This window comes from Carlito syrichta, unplaced genomic scaffold (assembly GCF_000164805.1).
Source record: "Carlito syrichta isolate Samal-C Ts95f unplaced genomic scaffold, Tarsius_syrichta-2.0.1 Scaffold314838, whole genome shotgun sequence".
In the NCBI taxonomy this organism is placed as follows: domain Eukaryota; kingdom Metazoa; phylum Chordata; class Mammalia; order Primates; family Tarsiidae; genus Carlito; species Carlito syrichta.
Genome location: NW_007258934.1, coordinates 20571 through 46983, shown reverse-complemented (window position 1 = coordinate 46983; position 26413 = coordinate 20571). Strand labels below are relative to the sequence as shown.

The 26413-nt window shown below is 40.5% G+C and overlaps 1 protein-coding gene across 1 annotated transcript in view; it reads left to right on the top strand.

Moving 5' to 3' along the window:
* The window catches only part of DDR2 (discoidin domain receptor tyrosine kinase 2), a gene marked incomplete at its 3' end in the record, with an annotated part of 51231 nt that overhangs the window by 5547 nt on the left and 19271 nt on the right, over positions 1–26413 (top strand). Inside the window, exons 2-6 of the mRNA XM_008072068.2 lie at positions 18534–18636; positions 20052–20283; positions 20591–20738; positions 21108–21213; positions 25491–25674. Coding sequence (XP_008070259.1) covers positions 18534–18636; positions 20052–20283; positions 20591–20738; positions 21108–21213; positions 25491–25674 — 773 coding nt within the window. The remainder of the gene's footprint in view (positions 1–18533; positions 18637–20051; positions 20284–20590; positions 20739–21107; positions 21214–25490; positions 25675–26413) is intronic.

Sequence of the window (26413 nt, the reverse complement as noted above, 5' to 3'; positions counted from 1 at the left end):
AATCCCACATGCCAATGGGTTCTTAGGGTCTATGCAACTAAGATTATTCATGTTGAAATGAACCTTAGAGATATCTAAGTCATTCTTTCTCACTTTACAGATGAGAGAAAGAGGGATCAAAGCAAGTGAGCCATTTGCCCATGCTTACACATTTAGCTAATAGTAAAGTTAGGACAGGGACCCAAGGCTACCTGTCTCCTAACCCCAGGTACATTCCACCCTACCATTCAGGCCCCTAAGGGAGCAATCTGAGGAAATGACTTTTATCTGAAGATCATGTATAGCTGTGCAGCCTCATGGTTTCCTTTCAGAAACTTCCAGTGTACATCTATGGGGGTGAGAGGTAATTGAGTTTTGAAGGAGAGCTTGAAGCCAAAGAATAGAATAAGACCAACAGGATCACACTAGCTCATACCTAGAAACTTAGTCTCGTTCTCACATTCAGTGGGGGAGGCTGGAGCTAGAAGCCCTTCAGAACCAACTCACCTTTGCAAAGAAATGGAAGGACTAGGAATGCTCTGGTTCCCTTCTGAATCAAGTTGGCTCATTATCCCCACCTCCTAGGAGATGTGCTGAGAGAGTTTACGTGGCCTCATCTGTTAATGAGAATGTGGTGCTGGTGGCCTGAGGTACTAGTGCTGTGTGTGTATGTGTGTGTGTCTGTGTGTGTATGTGTGTGTGTGTGTGTGTGTTAGATGGCCTGAGGCAGGGCCCTGGGAGGGAGATAAAAGGCTAGCAAGAGACCTCCCTGGTTGAGTTTCTCTTAAGTGAGCAGTGCTAGATGCTGCCCAGATTGGCTCTTTCTGTTTCTATGTTTGTTTGTCAAGTTTAGCGTGAGGGTGGCCTGTGGTATCCTTCCTGCCAGTAAAAAGATCTTTCTCTGAGGAAAACAGAAACTCATGTGCCCTCTGAGCCCCCTTGATTGTGCCAAATAGGGAAAAAGAGAATGCAAAACTCAAAGAAAATCACCAACTGATACTCAATAAACACTTACTATATTCTGGGTACCATTTCAAGTGGTGTCAACAAATTTAATCTTCATAATAATCTTATGAGTAGGTATTATTATTATTTTCCCACTTTTACAGAGGAGAAATTGAAGACTAGAAACATTAGGTCACTCATCCAAAGTTACAGATGAAGCTATGTGGCAGAACTGGGATTCAACCCCACACCATGCTCTTGACCTTTGTCTGTCCCCTGTGGGGTGTGAGACTCACAGAATGTCAAGGCAGAGAAAGCTCAGATTCATAGACCAGCTATTACTGGATTACAGGAGCCTATGCACCCCTTGAATTTGCATCTCGAATTTAATGTGTAGAGGCAAAAGTGCACTTTCCAAAGGAAAAGTTTTCTACCTATTGTCAGATACTCAAAGGACTCTGTAACCTGTTCCAGAAAGCAGCTAAAAATAGTTTAACCTATTCTTCAAATGAGGAAACTGAGGTTCAGGGAGATAAAGTGATGGGAGGACACTTGTTTGGGAAGACTATTACCACACCTAACTCCGAATCTAGCTTCTGTCACCTACTAACTAGGTGATATTTTTGGCTTCTATGAACTTCAGTCTTCTCACTGATCACTGACAAGGGCCATTATGAAGAGTAAGAGAGTAAACGTAAAGTGCCTAGCATAGCATCAGGTACACAGAATGTGATTAATAAATGCTGGAACTTCTGTCCTTTTTCTCAGTTTTGTATATTATGCTGTGATAGTGGCAGACTTCATTCATCTTGCCATTATTCTACAATATCTATATATTTTAACTTAATTATTTACAGTACACTTCAAAAATATTTTATTCTCCTCCAAGGGCAGAGGTCTTACATTTCTTGGGCTTTATATCTTAGAATAAAAGGGCTCCAAATGCATCTATGCATAGATACAGCTTTTCATCCAAAGCAGCCAGAAGCCACATAATCTTAATCTTGGGATCTTTAGTGTGTGACAAATGCTTTATGATCAAAGGTCTTGTCTGCACCTGTTATTAACAAAATGCTATGTCCTGTCCTTTTCCTAAAACTTCACTTTCACCCTGTTGTTCCACGCTCTGAGGCTCTGCATCCTAGTTTACAAAAAGTGGTCAAATGAGTTGAAAGTAATGCAAAAGGGTCAGAGCTCCACTTCTGTGGTTAGTAGGGTTTGAGTTCCACAGAGACATAATCTCAGGGCTGGGAGCACGATCATGGGACTGCAGGAAGAGCACCTCACAAACTCCCTTTCGTGAACCTTTCAGTTTTCACCACCAACTGCAGAGATCAGGTTTGCTCAGGACTCTCATGTGGAAAGACCAAGAGTCTACAGGAGAACCAACAAATGTTGGCAGCAGAAACAGACCAGGGGCAAGGGACCTGGTTACCATGGAGATCTGGCACTGGGACCACTAAGGCTATGCATCATTGCTGCTTCACATATTTGCTAACTGGTGACTTTTCTAAAGCTGTCAAGAACTCTAGGGGCTTAAAAACTATAAGGTCAGGACATACAATATGGAGACATAAGTATGTGGTAAACATAGATTGATATAGATATAAAATTAGATAAGGACATAAAACAACATAAATATTTCATACGTGTGTATATATGTTGCCCGATCAGGTCAAATCTTCACCAATGTCACGCTGGTTGAGATATTGAAGGTGTGAGAGTGAGCACAAGAACTGAAGGAATTTGCCAGGCCATGTGAAAAGAGAAAAGGAAAGCTTTTGAGTTTAAGAAAAGGCTCAGAGGTAGAAATAGAAAAACAAGGGATAGTTGTCACTGAGGGGTCATGAGGGCAAAGACGGGATTAGGGTGGTACTGAAAGCAGGAACCACATAATCGGAATCTTGTGTGTGACAAATGCTGCATGATCAAGGCCTTGTCTTCACCTGTTGTTAACAAAATGCTATGCTGTATTTTCCTTCCCAGGATGCAGGTTCTGTTTGTCATCATACTTCAATAAATTCAGCACCAGGACATTCTAAAATTATTTAGACAAGCAATAATTCTCCCCGGGCCCTCTGTTCAGATTATCCCCTCACTCGCTGGTTCTTGACCCTTGAGGTCACACTGTAGACAGTGTGTGTGTGTGTGTGTGCTGACAGCAGGGTGTGACGACGATGTGGCATGGTGAATAGACCATGGCAAGAGAGATCAAGAGATATAGATTCTAGTTCCAGCTCTGTAACTATCTAGCTTTGTCACTTTTAGGTAATTCTCTGCCCCTCGCTTTGCTCATTTATAACATGAGGACAATGAACTTTGCCTGAACTTCATAGGGTGACTGTGAGGAACCAAATGAGAGAATGGAAGTGAATGGGTTTAGGAAAGTTACATGCAAATGTTAAGGGTTGTGATTTGTTACTTTTGGAAGAGAAGAAAATTAAAATAACCCAAACACCATGAAACAATAGTTTCTATCAGATGAGGAAGGAGGAAAGAGAAAAAGATTTCATTAGCAACCGTTATGGTCCCTTGTGGTCCCCAGGATAGACTCAAGTTGCCTTTGGGGAACGGGGTTTCTAACTGCCCTGAGCTCTGGTCATCCCCATTCCAAGGGCATGCAGAGCCCTGTGCCCAGGCCAAGCATATCCATTACATTGTTTTTTTTTCTTCTTGGAAGAATAGTGTGATTGTTGACTTAGCTCTTGGTCTCAGTCTGCTGGTCTCTGAAGAGCATGGATGTGGCAAGATAGGCCTCCCAGAATTTTTCCGTGGTTTGGACACATATATAGTAAAGTAAAAGTTAAGACGTTAAAATTAGTTTTTTTTTTTTAATTTTTTTTTATGAGCTTCAGTGGAAGTGATGAGTTGTTAAAAAAATGCAACTTTTTTTTCCTGCTTCAGAGATTTTTATAACTTTAGCCTTTTTCTTCTTCTGCCTAGTGGTGACTTCTTATGTACCTATGACCAGCACTTACTACAGTGCTTGGCTTATATAGACAATCAAATGTGGAATAAAGAGAGAGATGGAGGAAAGGAAGTCAAGGAGCTCCCAAGCTTCTCTGTTTTTGTTTTTGTTTTTTTGCAAACAAAGATCTAAATGATGCCATGTAAGTCTTAATCTCAGAAAGATGTTGGGAAACTGAGAAGGAACCCATGGGAATACCATCCCTTTAAATGATGGAGATGCTAAGTTTGGAATGAATAAATCAGAAACAGGATGAATAACTGAGGTCCCCTATGCCACAGCTGCTAATGCACAACACCATGAGTCCAGCCTTCTGGGGTCGAAGGGCTGGGGTAGCCCATCCTCCTGCAGAGGTAGAGCAATGCCTGAGCTACAGGGAATGGAGAGGAGGAGGCTTTTGTGCTTGTTTCTAAATGCCTAAGGTCTCCCTGTTCAATCTGTAGGTAGAGCACTTTGATGATTTCAAACAAAGGAAAATGTGTTTGAATTCACCTGAATATGTCTAAGTTTCTTAATCTTGACATTTCAAGGGAAGAAGTCACATTCAATATTTTGTGGTGCTATAACCTCTACAAAGATAAAAGGCACATGCCCTTGTATGCCTTTTATATAAATTGAGAAATGATTTGTCCTGGTATGGGAGGAGCTGGCTATGAGTATAGGGTAACTCCACCTTGGCAAAGCTATAATCATAATTAGTCTGTTTTTAGTAGTTTAGACCAACATTTAGGACTTTGTAATATTGAGAACTTGCACAGTAGTGATAACCATACCAAATAATAATAATGATAATGCCACGGTATATCTTTGGTTACTGGTTGTATTTCTCGATTAAATAAAATTAATCCCTAAAATCTCCTGTGAAAGTCAATCATTTCTTAAGTTATCAGTGCTTGTTCATAGAAGGTACATGTCATTGTTAGATCTTATATCTTGAATATAGGTTATAGCATCAGAAAGATAGAATAACCAAATTCCTCCTTTGAAGTGCCAACAATAAGAAATTTATACATATTTGGATAAGTTTAAGCACATTTTCCTTTATCTGTAGTCACTGAAATACCCAGCCTGTAGGAAGAAACTGACTTGGCTGACATTGCTGTGAAACCGAAATGGTCTTCTTTTGGAGAATGAGATGAGAAATGAAAGAAATCTTCAACTTTCTTAAGAGAACGTGACCCTAAGGCCCAGAGTAGCCAATAGCTAGAGCAGTTGGATGGATCTGCCTTTACTTGGCACAGCAGAATGTCTTCACTCTGGATAGTTAGTGGGTTTAAGCTTGATTTCTTGGTTATCCAGTGCTTCTTAAAAACTTCTGCGTGTTGTCTATCTCTCTGGCAGGTCCTGAACTCTAATCTTTGTCTTGTCAGATCCTCAAAAACTCAGGCTGGTTTTCCAGAGAGTTTTCTCTTAGGTTTTTATATTCCCCTCTACACAGTTCCAGCATTCAGCATATGTACCGAGCGAGAAAAATGCTGCATACTCAAGGGATCCCAGGTCTTCTACAAAAGCTCTGCTGATTTTGTCCCATAGCGACTCTTTTTGTGCCAAGTCGAGTCAGCCTCTTGTCCCTGCCTCAAACTGGCAAATGGCTAAGAGTGGCTGCAAAAGTATTCTCAACTTTCTGAGATTCTCCTTCTCCAAAGTTTTAGTCTCTCTTTTCTCATTGCCTCAGCAGCAATTAGATTCCTTCAAATAGATGATTCATGAATTTTATCTAGGTCTCCCAGTTTCTTTTAGGGGAAGTGCTGATTACTATAATCTACTTCATCCCACCTGGATACAGAAATAGAAAATTAATTTTTATTTTGTCACCACTGTGATTTTTGTCAACTGATTGAATTTTACTTTTAAAGTTGACTCCCAGGAAGCTCAGAGCCAAAGTTAAAACCCATCACCACCCAGCAAAGGGTATAGAACCAAGTGTAATGTTTTTGTATATTTATCTTAGCTCTAGCTTATCCTATGGTCCCATTATTTTTTCCCCTTACCCATAGTTCTTCACTTATTTTTTTATCTTATACAACTTTGGAAGCCAACTCTAATCTTCACTGAATTAGTAAGAATATAACTAATTAAAAGTAACTAACAGAAACCTTTATTAAAGATTACTGCTCTAAATTCTTGACATATATTAACTCATATATTCCTTATAACATTCCTATGCACAAGTACCATTATTACCATTAAACTGAAAGACTAAAAGCTTAAGTAACCTAAGGTCATAAAACTTCTGAATTGCTTAAGAAAGAGTGAATATAATATTTGAAATATATTATCCTTTCGTCTCCTCCTCCTAGATATCATTTATTGAGCCCTGTTACATTCCAAAAAGCATGTTAAATTATGTGTAAATATTAATTTAAATCTCTACAACAACGCTACTTGGCAAGATTCTTAAAGATGAAGAAACTGAAATCACAGAGATTTGGTAACTAGTCTTGGGGTCCAGTATAATTTGGAAGTGGTAGAATCAAGTTTTAAGTCTAAACTTATCATGTTTCTAGACTATGGCCCAATTTTCTCCTCAACTCCTGACATTCATGGCTACTCAACTGTCTCTCTTTACTTTACCTTCTTACTGGGGAAAGAACATATTCATTTACTGTGAAAACTTCACTGACCTTGTTAGCCAGGAAGAAGAACACATTGTCTGACCCATATTTCCGTACCTGAAACCATTACAGGTTGAGACTGTTTTTCTGGACCTCTGGAATCATTGTTTCTAGAACGTGTTTTGGGCTTCCAGAAAACCACAATCCTAAAGGGCTACTATTCCTAAGGGAATTTCAATGTGGGCAAAGTAAGTTTTGGTAAAATAGCCCCATTGTATCTGAAGACTAAAGAAAGGAACCCCAAATAATCTTTCTTGGCCTCCTTGTGAAATCCCATTATTTTGATATTTATCTGCACAGTGAACTGGTCTGAAGTCGCCTGCTTTGTGGAGTTTGTGGGGAGCAGAGCCCCTTTCTTTAATAAGACTAATTTTTCTCCCCCTGAAATTGGAAGAACTAAATCATGGTAACCTGGAATTGAAGAAGGAAGAACCAAGGATCAGGAGACGTGAATTTCAGTCCTGGTTACACTAATCATTTGTGTGTGTGTCCTTGAGAAAGTCATGTCGCCTTTCTGGGCCTCAGAGGTTCTGATACTTAACATGGAGCCATTAAAGGAGCTAATTTCTTAAATTCCCTTCCCTACTCTGAAGTTTTGTGATTGCACATGTTACTTATACTATACACTGGCTTGCTCCCCCAGTTGACCCCAATAATGCCTCTTCAGTGAATCTTGTCTTCCTTGTGTTCAGAGAGGCCCAGGGATCAGACCTCTGTGTCTCAGGCCTCACATGTGCCATGTGTGTTTTCCTGGAAGCTGCATATAGGCCGCTCATTGACGGGGAGCCTGTGGTCTGGAGCTAGTAGTGAGACGGTAAACACTGTGGAACAAGCAGCCCTTTCAAGCTCTCAGTCCTGGCAGGACAGTATGAAAAATAATTCTTGGGAAGCGGGGGCCTGGTGGCAGCTGCTTCTCCTCAGCCTGCCTGCCAGTCCCTACAAGAGCTCAGTGGATGGAGCTGCCTGCTGGGCCTGTAGCCATCTGCACTGGTAGTTTTCCACTCTGGGAAACTGGAAAACTGAACTGACTTTTCTGTCCAGGAGATTGGTGGGTAGCGGAAGCATCAGGAAACCACTAAGACAACTCAGCAGGCAGAATCAGGAGGTGCTTCTTTGCTGTTCCTCACTTTTCATGCTTCTTCATACTTCATAATGCAGGGAAGACAGATGGGTGGGATCTGATGAGCAAGGAAGTGGACTTGGGGGAAGGCAAGGGGACCTGACATTTTAGGACTTGGGCCAGTTTGGCAGTTCTGAGTCTTCACTATTGGCTGAGATCCCTTTCACAGATGGAGTTTACCCCAAATAGGCATATTCAATGGGAAAACCACACTGGTACTGATGAGAAATGCCACGCTGGATGCGCTGAGCTTCTTCTGGTTCCCCAGGTCCAGTAGGATGAGAAAGGCCATCCAAGATCAGCTTGTTCATTTTCCTGTGCCCTTTCTCTGAGTCCCCTGAGGATATCGATTCACCAAGAAACTTTGCCTGATTCCTTAATGCAGCTATGCTGATTTATAGGTTTTATCTCTCAATTCTCTGTCTTTGTCCCAATTTCTGGATCTCCAGCATAACTTTCATTGTCTGAGGTTTGTAATACCTGTAGCCCTCTCTACCTTTTCACCAACTTATTTATTTACTAAATGCGTATTGAACATCTAATGAGTATTTGTGTTGGCAGGTACTGAGGGGGAAAAGGAAGAATCTGACATGATTACTGTTCTCAAAATTGCTTACAGTTTTAACAGGAGATAAATAGAAAATCTGGTAGAAGGTTGTTTCTTAAAAGAGCCCCTCCCCCAAATTATCATCATTTTTATCTCCATACTGTACTTTAGTACTCTCTTAGCTTTGTCATACTGGCTGATTAGTAATAGCTAGTAGTAGCTATTATCAAATAGACAATTAAATTGTGTCTATTTTATTCTTGAAAATCTATTGTCTTGTCTATCTCCCTTACCAGAATGTAAGGTACATGAGATGTATTGTTTTATCTGTCTTGTTTACAACTGTATCTTTAGAACAATACCTGACACACAGCAGAAATGTGTATAGTAAATAAGTACATAAACATTCATTAAAGAAATACATTTACTAACTAAATATACAAAGAAAAAGATTAATTGCAATAAAGTATGTCATGATTCAGACTTATAAGGAAGCCTCATGTACCTGCTGCCTGGTAAAACATCATTAATCAAGTATACCCTTGACAAAATTCCCAGGACTTTGTTTTTAAGTCCTGTAATAATGAACAATATAAAACTCTTATTTTATCACTTTTCTTTTTTTTTTCTTTAATTTTTTTTAATTTTAAAGATGTAGGGTACAATTCAGGGTTAGGTATATAAATATTCATTATGCAGGTACCCTTGTATTTTATCACTTTTCAACAGGCATTTATTGAGCACTCAGTTAATGTCCGACATCATATAGTAATTGGAGATATAAAAGAGAGGAAGATAAACATGATCCTTGTACTCATAACACACAGTTTTATGGGGAGACGAAAATTAAACAATTATTTATATTTCAAGTGTGAAAAGTGCTCTAAAGGAAAATCATTGTTCTATAGGGACATAGAGATTCCTAATTTAGCTGGAGGGATTTCCCATGTGAGTGACTGGCTGAGAGTGGGAGGATGAGCAGGAACTAGCAGGTGAAGGAGATGGGATGCACATCCCAGGTAAAGGGAGCATCATACACAAAGACCTTGAGGCTGGAAAGTGCTTTGTGTTTTTAGGAGTTGAAATAAGGGCAGTGCATGGGATAGAGATAGCTAAGATCAGGGAGTGGTCAGAGAGCCTGGAGAGTAGGCTGAGACCCGATCATACAGACCTCAGGGGTCACATCTTCTTAGGAAAGGGGAAACCTGTTAGAAGGTTCATGTCAAAAATTAAGTTTTGGAAAGCTCACTTGGGCTGTTATGTGAAGAAGGGAAAAGAGAGGAATGAGGAGGAAGAGCTAGAATGCATTCTGATGGTCCACATGGGAATCATAGAGGTTGGGTACTGCATGGGAGGAATGGAGAAGGAGAGAAATGGCTGGACTCAACGTGCAGAAGGTAGAATTGATAGGACTTGCTGATGGACGGAATGATTCTCAGAGGCCAGGTTTACTTCTCACCCCTTGACTGCCTCCCAACAGGAACAACATATCATCTATCTTTCCTGAAGTCTTCTTCTTCAAGAGATCTATATTGGTCTCCAGGCAGAGGCTGACTCAGGGAGAGCCCTCCCAATTGTCACCAATGTCATTGCCACTCTATGGTCTGCACACAGTTGGCTTAAACCCTCTGTATTCTGGAAGAGCTGGAGTGAGGAGGAGCAGGGGAGTGCTGACATATCACCTATCTTTCCTGAAGTCTTCTTCAATAACATGTTCTTCATATGGAGAATCCTAGCCTCACTTCCTCCCCTAGTCTCTTTAGTTCTCAAGCTTGAGTGTTCATTAGAGCCACTCAGAGAATTGGTTAAAAAAGTTTGCTGTCCCCTTCTCTCACCCCCTATCTGTATTTCTGATTTAATATAGCATACGGTGACTAAGAATTTGCATTACTAGTAAGTCCCCAGTGATGCTGATGCTGTTGGTCATGGAAGCACATTTGGAGATGATGACTTGAACACAATGGTAAGAGAAATGCAATCCCAGTAAGGACATCAAAGGGCCTTCAGAAAGAGGACCAGCACTCCCTGACAACACATAGCCAAGTATCCCATGTGAATCTCGCCTCACCCTCCCACCCCACACACTTCACATCTCTTTTACTTCATTTTCCACCTCTGTTAAACAGGAAATGTTCCAGGATGGGTTCAGTTAGGACACAAAATACAAAGGGTTTCTAAGTCTAGGAAATACTATCCAACTGCATTGTGTCATAAAGGCAGCTGTAGCAGCTCTGTTAAAACTCTTGGTTGCCATTCTCAAAATGAGCAGTATCTTGGTGAGGGAGTTATTTGCAACATCATGAGTCACTCACTCCATGGGACCCTTTCCCCCATTTCTAGTTTCTTCAGATGTTCTGATAAGCAGGGGATCTTATTACCTTCATGACCCAGTGTCTAGAGAGGCATAATAGCCAGAAGTGAAGGCCCAGAGAGTCTGTGAATGTGGATTTCTCTGGTTCCCCAGCATGGCCCCCTCTGTGTCCAGGTTGAAGGGACCTGGGAGAATCACATGTGGAACTTAAAAAATATGTAGGTTCCTGGGCTCAGCTTGAGCTATACCTAAGCCAAACCCCTAGGAGGGAGCTCATAATCATGCATTCTAAAACCTCGCCAGGCGATTCCGAAGCAATTGGTCCATAGACTGGCTTTTGGGAACCACTGCCTTTCAGAATGACTAATTAAACTCTTTTACTTTCTACATGAAGCAACTGAGACCCAAAGAGAGTCGGGAGCTTGCTCAGATCCCACGTGGTATAAGTGGTAGAACCAGGAGTGGATTTGAAATCTTGATTTTCAGAGGTTAGTAACTCAGTAGGATCACAGGCTTTAGAATCAGATTCTAAGATACATTAGAACTTACTCGATGAATGGCCTTGTGCAGTTAAAACTTACCTGTAGAATGTGTGATTAACAGGAACATGAAATATTGGGTGAGAAAATACTTAACATATTTCTTGTCAGTTTATAAATGCTTCTAAGTGGATGCCAGTGTAACTACATTTCACTGAATTTAAGAAACTCCCAACTCTAAGATGCACCATTATGTTATGTGCCTTGAAGAAAGAACAAAATACTGTCAGTTAAACTGACACTCTTTTCTTGTCTAGTGCATCCAGATTTCAGAGATATTAATATGTGAAAAGATGGACACTATGGCATTCCCCTTCTCCCTTTTCTTTCCTCGACTGTGAAAATTCTTACTTTACTAAATTAGACACTTACCAATGGATGCAAATCCTTGAAAGAGAAGAATACTTAGTGTGTCTGAGGAACAGAAAGGAGATCAGTGTGGCTGATGGGGAGAGTGGGGTGGGGACAAGGTCAAAGATAACCAGGGGACAGGTGTTTCAGGGACTTTGAGACCATATGAGAAACTGGAATTTTGTTATGAGTAAAATGGGAAGTTACTCAAGGGCAGAAGAGTTTTGTGCAGAAGAGTTTCATGATCTCAAAAGATGCATGGAGAAAGGCAGACAAAGGGAGTTAGGAGATTATGGTGCTATTCCTTGTGATGGAAAACTATAAACTGGCTTCAAATGGTAGCAAAATATGTGGGAAGAAGTAAGTGGGATAGGGGTATATTTTTAGGATAACCAACAGGATTTTCTGTTAGCTGATAGACTGGGTATGGGATATTGAAGGAGTCGGGGCTGGCCTCAAGATTTCTGACTTGAGTCATTGGAAGACTAGAGTTGTCTGAAATGGGCAAGATTGGGGCATGAGGTTTGGAGGGAGTCCGCATTTTACTTGTTATTGTTACTTCTCATCTATGTCTATCTCTAAGGTTTACCTCCATTTTCCAAAAAATATTTGGGGCACTTATTTTTCTCCTCAAATGTGCACTGAGAAATAAAAATGAATGACATGAATACCTCCTCCTCCAAAGTTTGCCATCTGTAGGGAAGACAGAACCTACATACAAATTATTTTACAAAGCGATATGCTGTAAGAAAGATAGCAAAAATGTCAGAAATCAGATTAACGAGACATTCATTGGAATTGGTACCATCCTTGCTCAGAAATGCTTGCTTTAGTTGAATACAGGCTCATTACACTGCAAAAAGAGAATGCTAGCTTAATAACTCTAGCCAATCTTTCTACTTTGGGTATGCTGCCTCCTTGCTGGACCCCGGACAACCTCCACAGCACACATGCTCTCTCCTCAGGCGTGCCTTTGTACTTCCTGTTCCCTCCACATAAAACATCGTCCCCTCCACGAGTCACCTGGCTTCCTGACCCCCTTCACTCAGGTCTCTCCTCAAAGTCACCTTCTTTGAGCTCCACACATCAAAGTGCTCCTATTCCTTTTTCAAATTGATTTTTCTTCATAGTCCTTGCCATTGTCTCTCATATTTTGTCTTTACTTATTGTCTGTTTTCCCACACTAGAATGCAAACCCTATGACAAAAGGTGCTTTGTCTGTTTTGTTTACTACTGTATTGCCACAGTGTTCAATAAATTGTTGAATGAAGGACTGAATAAATATAGGAATTAAGATAAACCATAGGTTTGGAAAGCAATAAGCAAACAACAGGTAGATGTATCACTTTGGGTGTTGGGTTGAGATAGAACCTGACTGAGCAAAGCTTTGGTCTCATAAGAGAGAGACAGTGCCAGAGAAAAGCTCTCTTGCTAACCTGCAATGCTTCTATCATTGCCTGGCATCTTGGGAGACACAATTTGTATTGGGCTGCTCTTTTGGTTAAAGTTGAGAGGGCAAGCTGGTATATTGGGAAAAACTTGGACTGGGATGCAGAACTGTGATTTAAGTCAAACCCCTACTACTCAATAACTGTGGGATTCCACGGTTTCTTCATACAGGTTGAGTACCCTAATTGAAATGCTTGGGACCAGAAGTGTTTTGGACTTGGGATTTTTTCAGACTTTGGAATATTTGCATTATATACATATACACATACACACATATATATAATGACCTAGTTATGCCTAGTTGTGCATTCCTAATCTGAAAATCTAAATCTAATTTTAGATTTCAATCTAAAATGCTCCAATGAGCATTTCCATTGAGCATTATGTTGGCACTCAAAAAGTAAGATTTTAGAGCATTTTGGATTTTCTGATTTTGGATGCTAAACCTGTATATATTTTTGAAAATAATGGTATGCACCCTGTCTGCTACATAGAGCTATTTTAAGGGTTAAAAAAAAAAGAAGTAAGCAATGGAACGGCACTTTGAAAATTCTGAAAAACTCTATTTTGAAGATCAAGATGGCAACTGGGAATGCTATAACATGGATTATAGCCAAGAAATACCTGCTTTGGACAGCTAGACCTTCTCCCCAGGAGTCCCTGAGGGAGAGATACACACAAGGCACCATGACAAAGGGAAAGCAAAGTTATACATTAATAGTAGCTGGGCTTGGGTCCCAAATGCCAATGCAAGTGCTCTGGTAACCTGAACTGGAGCATGGAGCCCAGGTTAAAGGCTTCCAGAAGCATCTTGTTTATAAGGTACTGGTGCCAAGGACTTTAAACACTTAGCACACTCAACAGCATGTAGGATCAGTGTTGAGGAGGGATCAAAGCAGGGCCCTGAGAGGGACATTTTCTGTGTGTGAATTTTAAAATGTAAATTGACCTCACCCATTGCAAATTTTGGCCCCACTGACATTCTGTATTAGTATTTACTCATCCTTACTTCCCTTCAATTTCACTTCTTAAAGAATGGAATTTGAGAAATTGTTTCTTCATCCTCAAACAGTTCAAGTTTGTCCTTAAGATAGGAGCATAATGAGGCTGGGCTCGGTGGCTCACGCCTATAATCCCAGCACTTTGGCAGGCTGAGGTGAGAGGACTGCCTGAGCCCATGGGTTTGAGACCAACCTGGGCAACTTGGCAAGACCTCACTTCTACAATAAATCAAAAAATTAGCAGGGCATGATGGCGCATGCCTGTAGTTCCAGCTAATTGGAAGGCTGAGGTGAAAGGATCGCCTGAGTCCAGTAGGTCGAGGCTGTGATGGCCATGAGTGTGCCATTGCACTCCAGCCTGGGTGACAGAGTGAGACTGACTCAAAAAAAAAAAAAAAAGATATGAGCATAATGATTATCCATGGGACATATCACCTCCATTGGAGAAATTATACTTTTTATAAGAATAGGCAAAATGATACTAGAGTCCCACGTATATCTCTTGATTCAAATCTGACTTGAAACCATAGTAGATAAAGAACATAGAAGTGTTCCAGTTGAGTATATGGAGCCATGTTTCTTGCCAATGCATCCTGCATTTGATTTTCCTATACACAGTATCTGGAAATATCAGCTAGTCCTTAGCCCAGAGTCAACATTTCCTTTCCTGGAGTCAGACAAGGATCCAGGAGCTTTACTTTAATGATGCAGGCATTGCTCCCTTGCCTTCGGAAGGTTCATCATGGTCACAGTGGCTATCCTCATTCTCCAAGCCCATAATATCCTTAAGGACAGCAGTTCTGCTGTTTCTGTGACAAGCCTGGCCATTATGTTCATATGAAACCATTTTCCCTTGATGTTTACTGCCTCTTCAAGGCACTTCCAGGAAATGGGTCTTGGCACCAGATAGTACTGTAATTTGCCTACCTCTATTTCCTTCCAATCCTGGGGAAGTCTCACCTTTCTTCCTGTCACCTCTACTCAACCCTTCGGTCCCTTAATAAAGGCAGGCTTTCTGGGAAGTTCTTTGTCTTTAAGCAGTTTCTTATTTCTGCCCTATAAGCATAATACCCCATGGAGTGAAGAAACTTGAAGGCCTGAATACCACTGCTTTGAAACAGAGAGTGAAAATACACACATCAAAATCTCAGTACGTCATCTTGTGCCAGAGATTATTTTGAAACACTTTTATTAAAATATAATTGACACACAATAAACTGCACACATTAAAAATGCACAATTTGATCTATTTTGACACATGTGTAAACCTGTGAAATCACCACTCTAATCAAGCTAATGACCATATCCATGAGTGCCAAGAGTCACTTTGTGCCCTTTGTAATTCCTCTGGCCACTGATCTGCTTTATGTTATCAGAGTTTGACTTGTTTTCATTTTCTAGGGTTATATATAAATGAAAGTATACAGTATGTACTTTTTTTGGTCTGAATTCTTTTACTCAGCAAAATTGTTTTGAAATTTATCCACATTGTAGTATGAATCGATAGTTCATTCCTTTTTACTACTAATAGCAAGACTGGGTCTAAGGTGAGGCGAGAGAAGTGGCCAGGGTAAAAAATGCAATCAGTCCTTTACTATTACTATTATTATAATCATTGTAAGAACACTTACTAGAAGACCTGCTTTCTTCTCCCCACCCCCCACCCCCGCCTTTTTTTTTTTTTTGAGTTGGAGTCTCTGTTGCCCAGGCTGGGATGCAGTGGCATGCTCAGGACTCAGAAATACCGCAGCCTTGACCTGCTGGGCTCAGGTGATTCTTCCACCTCAGTGGAGGAACTACAGGTGTATACCACCACGTCCCACTAATTTTTTGATTTATTGTAGAGACAAGGTCTCACCAAGTTGCCCAGGCTGATCTTGAATCCCTGGGCTCAGGCAATTCTCTCACCTCCACCTCCAATGCTGGGATTTCAGGTATGAGCCACCACGTCCAGCTGAGACCTGCCTTCTTAACAAAATTTTAAGTGTAACATGCAGTATTGTTGAGTGGGTACAATGTTGTACAGCAGAGCTCCAGAACTTATTTATCTTGTATAACTGAAACTTATATCCCTCAAACAGGAACTCCCCGTTTTCCCCTCCTCCCAGCTCCTGGCAACTATCATTCTACTCTGCTTCTATGAGTCTGGCTATTGTAGATACTTCATGTAGTACTTCTGTGACTGGCTTATTTCACTTAGTGTAATGTCTGCCAGGTTCGTCCATGTTGTCATGAATGGTAGGATTTCCTTTGGTTTTAAGGCTTCCATTGTGTATGTATCTCACATTTCCCTTATCTATTGTTGATGGTCATTTGGTTTTTTCCCATGTTTTGGCTATTGTGAATAATACTGCAATGAACATGAAAGTGCAGATACTTCTTTTAGGTTCTTTTGGGTATGTACTTAGAAGTGAGATTGCTGGAGCTTAGGGTAGTTCTATTTTTAATTTTCTGAGGAGCCTCCATACTGTTTTCCATAGTGGCTGCACCATTCTACTTGCCCACTAACAGTGCCCAATTTCTCTGCATCCTCACCAACATTTGTTATCATTTGTTTTGTTGATACTAGCCTTCCTGACAGGTATAAGATGATATCTCATTGTGGTTTCTATCTGCATATCCCTAATAATTAGTGGTGTTGAACATATTTTCATATAACCGTTGGTCATTCGTTTATCTTCTCTGAAGAAATATCTATTCAGGTTATTTGCCCATTTTAAAATCAGGTTGTTGCTTTTTCTATCAAGTTGTATGAATTCCTTATATATTTTGGATATTAACTCCATATAAAATATATGGTTTGCGAATATTTTCCCTTATTTCACAGGTAGTCTTTTCAGTTTAATTGTTGTTCCACCTATTTTTGCTTTTGCTGCTTATGCTTTTGGTGTCATATCCAAGAAATCATTGCCTGGACCAATGTTATTAAGCTTTTCCCCTATTTTTTTTTCCAGGAGTTTTACAGTTTTTTGTTTTTTTTGTCTTTTGAGTTGGAGTCTCACTCTGTTGCCCAGACTGGAGCGCAGTGGCCGCTTCCGGCCACCGCAGCCTCGACCTGCTGGGCTCCGGCGATCCTTCCGCCTCAGCTTTCCATGTAGCTGGAATTACAGGCATGCGCTACCACCCCCGGCTGATTTTTTGATTTATTGTAGAGATGAAGTCTCGCTGCCCAGGCGGGTCTCGAACCCACGGGCTCAGGCAATCCACTCACCTCAGCCTCCCAAAGGCGCGGGATTACAGGCTGAGCCACCGAGCCCGGCTGAGTTTTACAGTTTTATGTCTTATATTTAAATCTTTAATCCATTTTGAGTTAAATTTTGTGTACAATATATGACAAAAATCTAACTTTTTTATTTTGCATGTGGATATCCAGTTTTCCCAACACCAATTGTTGATGAAATCATTTTTTGCCTATTGCATATTTTTGGCATGCTTATTGAAGATCAGTTAACCTGTGTGGGTTATTTCTGGGCTCTCTATTCTGTTCCATTTATCTATATGTCTGCTTTTATTCAGGTGCCATACTGTTTTAAGTAGTTTTGTGATATAGTTTGAAATCCAGACGTGTGATACTCCCAACTGTGTTCTTATTTTTTTTTAAAGACTGCTTTGGCTATCTGGGGCTTTTTTTTTTTTTATTGGTTGCCTATAAATTTTAGGACTGTTCTCTAATTTTTGTAATAATTGCCATTGGGATTTTGAAAGTTAATCAGTTCTGAATCAGTTTCAATTGTTCTTTTTTTCTTTCCACAGTGGGTTCTATTTTCCTGCTATTTTTTCACATGGCTGGTAATCTTGTATTAAATGAGATATACTTGCACTTAAAATATTTTTGTTGCTTATCTGAAATTCAAATTTAAGCAGGTATATTGTATTTTATTTGTAAGCCCTATGTCCTGAGAACTCTAGCTTCCTTTACCTCTCTGAGCTCTCATATTTGTCTCTTCAACTCAGGAAACTCTCCAGGCTCTGCCTGAATTCCCATTCACTGTGCTGTAGCATGAATACATTCTCATGGCAATCAGCTGGTACAATTGTAGGGCTCATCTTTATTTCCTGACTCTCAGAAATTGTGTCTTTTGCTGTCTGATGCTCATTATCTTAAAACCCAATTTTTCATATATTTTGTCCTTTTTGGTTGTTTCACACAGGAGGGTAAATCTGGTCCCTGCTCCTCTATCTTTGGTTGAACATTGAAGTCTGTACCCAGAAGTTATTGATTTTGTCCAGGGACCAGAACATAGTGCTAATAGGCACAAAAAAATGTGTCTTCAAGTCCCTCTATAGAAGAGTTTGTTAGTTTGCTTTATCATTTCATGTAATTAGCTACCAAAAAATAACTCTATGGATCATAATGAATCTGATGATTATGAGGATGACTCACTACTGTTGGGAAATTTATTAGAAATGCATGTTAGCTAATAAGGGATTGGGTTGGGTCACTGGGGTTGTTACCAAATACAAAGCATAAATCAGCGCAAAACTTTATATTACATTACTTGTCAGAGTCTGGGCCAACAAATAGGTTGGAGTCAGGGCCAGGAAGACAACTCTAGTAGATTCAGCGTGGTCAAATTGAGGTCATAGAGGGAATTAGAAAGATATGCATTTTTTTTATTCCTTGTTCAACAATCAGTGCCATTCTTCCTAGGGGGCTCTGGAAATAAAAGCATGTCCTCTCTTTCCTCTTTGGTTTATCTTGGTCCAGCTATATGCCGCTATCCTCTGGGCATGTCAGGAGGCCACATTCCAGATGAGGACATCACAGCTTCCAGTCAGTGGTCAGAGTCCACAGCTGCCAAATATGGAAGGTGAGGATGGCTACAATATTAAGGAAACCTAAGTTCTGGTTTGGACAGATTTCTTGCCTCTGACCCAAGGGACCAGGGAAGGGGATGTTACCGGCAGGAACTGGTGAGAATGAAGAAAGGACAGCAAGTGAGCCTGTCCTGCTCTGTATGTTTTCATGGAGAAAATTCAGGCTTGGCCACATGTGCTGGTCTGGTGGCCCCATCCAAACCACAAAGGCCCAGAGCCACACCACCCTCAGTGAATGGGTTCATTGACATGCAGTAGACTTGCTTCCCTTGACTGTTTCCCTGTGAGCTGCTGCAGGTGGCGGTCCAAAATGGCAGACATGGGAAGGTGTAGCTCACGTAGAACACTGGGAGATAGTGTGTGCCTCTCTTGTCACTGGGTGTCTGTGAAACATCACTGACAGTGAAAAGCCTCAGGGGCTTAACCAGACATTGAGGCCTCCAGCAAGTTCTTGAATATCTCTTATGACCAGGCCAACTTCACTCACAGACAGAGTTGCAGTAGATTCCTTATAGCATGACTTCAGGGGTCCTCTAAATCAATGAAATCCCTACTCTAACTCTGCTGTGCTGGTTGGGACCTTATATTTTTTCTGGAATCTAATTCTTTTGGTGTAAAGTATTGTTTGTTAAAATGGAATCACCTATAAGAAAAGCAACCCAGGTAAACTTTCCCCATAATTTGTGAGTGCATGGAAGTCTAGAGCAGTGGTTGGTGGACTTGGAAGGGAGTGGGTAACATCTGTGAGAAAAAGGAGCATTTCAGGGGAGAAGGAAAATGGCAAAAAGTTCCCAAAATAAATCTTATAATGATTTCACAATTTTGCTTGGTGGTAGTGCAGCCTGGAGGTAATAAAATGAAACCAGATAATTTACTACTCCCCTAACATGCCCTTCCCCCTCATCCTCACCACGGGCTCCCATGGTTTTTTGTTGGGCTGACACGCCCATCCTGCTGCACTGTATAGCCCACACTGGAGGATCTACTCCCCTTCCCTCCCCACTCCCATAACTTGATAACCAAGCAAGGAGTGGTAGCTTTGCTAGCTGAGTCTGAATGTGACAAAGGAAATATAAAATGATTCCATGGGGGGAAAAGAGGGTAAAAAGGGTTTCATTTCTCTCAAGGTGTCTAAATCAGGGTGGGAAATAAAGGTTACTTGTGATCTGAAGGCTTCCATTTTTCTGGTCATGACCATCTCTCTGGGTTTCATGGTGCTCCTGGGAAAAGGACTTGACCACAAATGGGCACTGTGGTGGCAATCAGACCTGGGTGAGAACCCAAAAAGTTTAACTGGGTTTCCCATCTGCTCTCCCCACTCAGAGCAGGGTTGCTGCTTACTGTGAATTGGTAAACAACTCTGTGGTTTCATAGTTGCCCCCTGTCTCCCCAACTCTTGCCTCTCAAGGTTGGATTCAGAAGAAGGGGATGGAGCCTGGTGCCCTGAGATTCCAGTGGAACCTGATGACCTGAAGGAATTTCTCCAGATTGACTTGCATACCCTCCATTTTATCACTCTGGTGGGAACCCAGGGGCGCCACGCAGGGGGTCATGGCATTGAGTTTACCCCCATGTACAAGATCAATTATAGTCGGGATGGCACGCGCTGGATCTCTTGGCGGAACCGGCATGGAAAACAGGTAGGAAGAAGAGACATCAAGACCCTGGGGTTTCCATCACATTTTGATTTAGGCTAGGAGAAGAGCACAAGTTGTCTGTATAGGTATGTGTGTCCACAGACCCAGCATGCCCTTGCAAATGTGTGATCCAGGGTGAGGGAGGGAGGGAAGTGGGCACAGAGAGGAATACCCAGGCTGCTGAGAATGCTGAGTGGATATTTTCAGCCTTTTGAATTGAACAGAGAGGGCCCATCAAAAGGGTGATGGGTGAAGAAAAGTGAGCATGATTTAATGCTATCTCTTCACTCTTTCTCTTCTCTGTCCTCAGGTGCTGGATGGGAATAGTAACCCCTATGACATTTTCCTAAAAGACTTGGAGCCACCTATTGTGGCCAGATTTGTCCGGTTCATTCCAGTCACTGACCACTCCATGAATGTATGCATGAGGGTGGAGCTGTACGGCTGTGTCTGGCTAGGTAGGTTTCCAGCCTGGGGAGCTTACAGACCTCATTAAAAACCCCAAACCCTGCACAATAAAGGCAATCAAATAAGAAATGGATGGAATCAGTTAGCCCTGGAAAGTGATTCCCTCTTGGGTAGAGAGAGGAGCATTGCTCATTAATTAGCCCAAGGCTTGGTGCCCCACACCTGGAATGATGCCTTTCAGAGGCACTGGGTTGATTGCCAATGGGGAATACTCCTCAGTGTTGCTCCCAGTGTGCTCAGATTGAGCCCTGGGGGACATCTGTGCAACCTTGCATATAGATCCCTGGGGTAGTTAATTGGTCTGAGCAGCTGGTACATCTTTTCCCAAAGATACTGACTGGCTGTGTTTCCTTTGGCAGATGGCTTGGTGTCTTACAATGCTCCAGCTGGGCAGCAGTTTGTACTCCCCGGAGGCTCCATCATTTATCTGAATGATTCTGTCTATGACGGAGCTGTTGGGTACAGGTAAATGCTGGGAAACTTTGACAATCAGAATGGGAAAATGGCCATGAGGAGAGAATATTTTATTATGGATTATGATTCATAATTCATCAATCAACCCATCAACCAGTGTTTATTTAGTCCCTGTACTAGGCATCTTGATGTAATTTAGGTGAAGGAACACACATGACCTTTATTTTCAAGGAACTTAAAGCCTAGTTTGGGAAGACAAAGTGATTGCATGAACAACAAGAATAAATTACACAAAGCAAGGGCTAAACTTTGTGATGTGGCTTTAAGTATGGTGGTCATATTTTTGACCCTCAAAACAGGACATATTGGCCTACTTGTAGAAAAAGAGGGTCAGAGAATTGAAGTAGTAAGTATAGTAGATTGGGAAGGTTAAGAAGTTCAGGAAAAATGGATCCTAATGCTTTAGAAATTGTGGGGTCAGTGTGGAGGTTCACACCTGTAATTCCAGAACTTTGGAAAGCCAAGGCAGAAGTATTGCTTGAGCCTAGGAATTTGGACCTGGACAACCTAGCTAGATCTCATCTATAGAGAAATGCAAGCAAACAAATAAACAAAAAGCTGGGCATGGTGGCACAAGCAGAAGGATCACCTGAGCCCAGGAGCCTGAGGCTGTGATAAGCCATGATCATGCCAGCCATTGCATACCAGTCTGGGCAACAACAACAGAAAAGAAACAGAAAAAGAAAAAAATGTGAAAAGAAGATGGCATCTAAGGTTGCAATAGACAAGAAATGCTTCTTGGATAAGATGAGGACTGGAGTAGAGGAAGGTAGGTAGAGGGAGTAGAGGGAAGGAAGCAGGGCTGAGGACAAGACTGGCCTGACTATCACAGTGGTTGGAGATGTGAACAGCAACATGGGCCAATAGTGAAGTCTGAAAGAGATCACTGGAGGGCCAAGGTGGAGAAGTACAAGTATGATCAGGTATGGGAGGAATTTAGGGTTAAATAAGAGATGTTCCCCACTCCTCCCACTTTACTCCAAACCCTGCTGCTCTCCTTCAAACCCGCTCCAATACTTTTCTCTCTTAGCTCCATCTTTATCTGCCAAGGGAGCCTGGGAGAAAGGTCAGAGCATATTGAAGTCCATACCAGATGGTGGAGGTGGGTTGAGAGAGAGAGAGACATTAGTGAGTCCCAGGAGGGGAGTGTGGATTCCCAGTCTTCCATAGGCTAGGGTGTGGAGAATGAACCGTTGCCCCCAGCTGCCATTCCCTGGCTGAAGGCCTGACTCATCCAGTCTTCTACTCCTAGTCACTTCCTTTTCATTAATTTAGTCACCGTACTTTCCCATTTGCTGAAACTTTCTTGGCATCATTTAACTCAGCCACACCCCAACAGGCATGTATTCAAGGATCAGAGGAGATCAGAGACCAGCAGAGCTGTGCTTAGTTAAATAAGCTTTTGTTGATCAACTGCTACTATGTGCAAGGAATTTGGCTAGACATGTTAGGTATTCAAAGATAGTGAAGTCTTTTATTCTACTTTTGAGCTCACAATTGGCAATGAGGGCTAAAGGAGGATATAAATTACTACAAGGTATGAGCAAACGACTGCCTGTGATTGCTCTGAAGTTCTAAGGAAAGAGTAAAGTGTAGTAGGAAAACACAGGATTGGGAGTGAAAACACCGTGATTCGTGTTCCTAAATGTTCCTTCTGTTTGCTATGAGGCTTAAGGAATTTAAAATGCATAAGAGAAGCATTTTCAAAGGTAAAATGCTATGCACAAGTAGGTTATCTGATTGGAGAGTCAGTAAAAACATGATAGAATAGATGCAATATGAATTGGGTCCCAAAGGATGGGGAGAACTTCCACAGGTAGAGTGGAATCTTAGGCAGAGGGAATAGCATGGTTGTAAGTTTGGTGGAATGTCTGGGGAAAATCAACAGTTTAGTTAGCCAAGGGTTATATTATGCAGCAAAGTAAATGAAAAGCATAAGGCTGATAAGGCCATATTTTGGAGGAACTTTAAGTCAAGGACAAGAGGAGCAAGATAAGGAGAAGGAGGAAGAGGAGAAGTTGTGAGTCTTTTTCTCCATAAACATTATCAGAGTAATAAAGTAATAAAACTGGGGAAGGACATGACTAGAGCTGTGCTTTACATGGATTAATCAAGTGGCATGCACTGGTCGCTGTAGATAAGGTCAAATTTTATAATTTGCCAAACATAGTTTCAATGAATAAATATATTTAAAATGTATTTGTAAAGCTGGCATAATCACTCTTAATCTTGAGTAAAATGAGGAGGAGGTAATGAGAAATATTTAAAAGTTTTAAATTCTGTCAGGTCAAAAAGAATTAATGACCAAGGCCATAATTGTGACCATGGGAATGGGAATGGGAATGAGGAAGAGATATTCATTTAGGGATATTTGCAATCTGATTGGATGTAGGAGCTGAGATAGTAGGGTGAGAAAAATAGATGAAACCTGATAGTCTAAGTGACTAAAACAAGAAGAATGGCATTTATTCATTCAACAAGTATATTTTGAGTGTGTAGTGTGGACCAGGTACTTTCAGAGACTCTGAAAGAGAAGTACAATTTGTAAAAAAAAGGGAAATCCAGGTGAAAGATTTAGTTTAGTAGGGGATGATGATGGATTTAGTTTGGGATATTGACAAGTTTTAGAGATTGACAGGACATTCAAATGGAGAAATAAGGGAGGTAAACTGGAAGCATGGTTCTTGACTCCAGAGGAAAGAGAACGAATAATTATAAAATATAGATGTAATTAGCTTTCACTTAATAATTGAGGTAATAACATACGTGGTTGGGATGGCTGAGTGACGAGATCCTGTCTACCTAAATCAGGGTCTTAAGAAATACATAGTCACAGTAGCAAATGATGCCTTGTAATAAAAAAATTTAAGAGTAATATATGCTTGTTGCAGTAATTCTAATAATTTTAAAGTATATAAAGTAAACATGGAAAATTTTCTTTCTTCTTTCTTTTTCCTTCCCCATTTGATTTAATTTTGACCAAGGAGAAACTCAATAAGCATTTCTTTTCATTTGTGTTGCTTTTCATAAGACTTTTTTTTTAATAAGACTTTCATGGGATTTATTTTTCTGGGAATAATGAGAAATATATTTTTTACAAGTAAATTTATGTTCTACTAGCCTTCTGATCTGTAGAGAGAAGAAAAAGATGGCAAAGCCTTGAAAGGCAGATCCAGGCACTGGTGACTGTGGATAAGGCCAGTCAAATTTTATAATTTGCCAAACATAGTTTTAATTAATAAATATATTTAAAAATGTACTTGTAAAGCTGGCATAATCACCCTTAGTCTTTCTTTGGCAATGCACACATTTTACATATTACTGATTTGGCTGTAAACCTCAAGGATCACATCCATTATTACTTGAGGGTGACTATCCAAATCTCTTCATTTGGAAAACTTCTGACATTTCTACTAAGAGCTGGGAGTGCAGAGCTTGAGAAAAGAGAAGTTCCACGTGATGGATTCTTGCTCTGTTCCTCCGTAGGAAAAAAAAAAAAAGAACCTCTTTATGTCCTTCAAAGAGACAAATTAACATAAACACATTCAGCAGTCAGGTTCTGGCAAACTTAGTTATTCAGAACATAGCCATACACTCAGAAGTCCAAAAAGGCTGCCAAGGTAGAACACAAAATCCAATACCTGGGACTCCCATGAAATCCATGTGTTTTACTACATAAGTCTAGTATTTTACAAATTTAATTACAATTAAATATCAATGAGCACTTACATTTAGAGATTACCTTTTTCCTTTTTAGTGTGATATCAAATTGGGTTGTTGAAGATGTGAGGTTGAAGATAGTATGACTTGCTCCTCTGAAATTGATTCACTGAATAGTGACAACATACAGTTAAAGGAGAGACAGAATAAATTTCAACAAGCTCTGGAAACATTTACTATTTATTGTAGTGTTTATCCTACGCATTTAATGTTGAGTCATTATATAAAGACATATTCAGTATATAAAAGTAGGTTAGGTACAATAGATTACAGAAAACTTTTCATACAAAATAGTAATTATTTAAAATTTTGCTAAAGGGGTGAGTCAAATATTTTGTAAAATTCATCTATATAAAATTCATAGTTCTCCACTGATGAAAGATGAATGTCAGAACTATAATATACACTTGATTATTGAAAATCCTTCAATTCCAGGATAATAAGCTCCAGGATACAACATCCAGGGTGAAGAGAAAGGGGGTGCTCTTCCATAAGTGTGATTAACTCCAGTGCCTCTCTCTTTTCCGCCTCCTCTTTGGTCTGAACAGTATGACGGAAGGGCTGGGCCAGCTGACAGATGGAGTGTCTGGTTTGGATGATTTCACTCAGACCCATGAATACCATGTGTGGCCTGGCTATGACTACGTGGGCTGGCGGAACGAGAGTGCCATCAATGGCTACATCGAGATCATGTTCGAATTTGACCGCATCAGGAATTTCACCACCATGAAGGTCAGTGGAGTCAGGTGTGGTAGAACTGGCAGAACGTCTTCAAGGAGGCCCAAAATATCGTAGAGAAAGGTATGCTAGAAAGAAGCCTAGGCTGATGCCTGCAGATCCGGATTCCAGTACATTCTCTGCTGCTAACTAGCTAGGTGCTTGTCACAGGTCACTTTGCCCCTAGGGGCGTCTTTCTCCATTTGTGAATAAGAGAGTTAGAATAGGTCAGTGGGTTGAAACTGGTTTTTTTAATTACAGCATTAAAGCTGACATATCCAGTAGGCACAATGGCACAATGCAGAACCCACAATACCTTTAGGCCCATAAAAATGCTTTATTTGTTTCAATGTCAGGTGAAAAAAAAATAAACTTTTAGGGTCAAAGATTATATTCATCTTTTTTACTAGCACAGCTGTCAAATATAATTACATGTGTGTGATGTGTATATATATATATATATATATATATATATATTATATATAATGGGTACACATTATATACATATATAATAAGACATACAATATATATACATATATAATAGATTATGTGTAATGTATCTATTTTATATCTATAAAACGGCTCATTTTATATATATATATATATATATATATATATATATAAAATGGAGGAAGGGGCCCACAAAGGCAAAAGTGACTAGAACCCATGGAAATCATTATATCCTGCCCAACACTTCAAGAGATATGACACTCTTATCAGTGAGTGACTCATTTCAAATCTGATTCTCAATGAA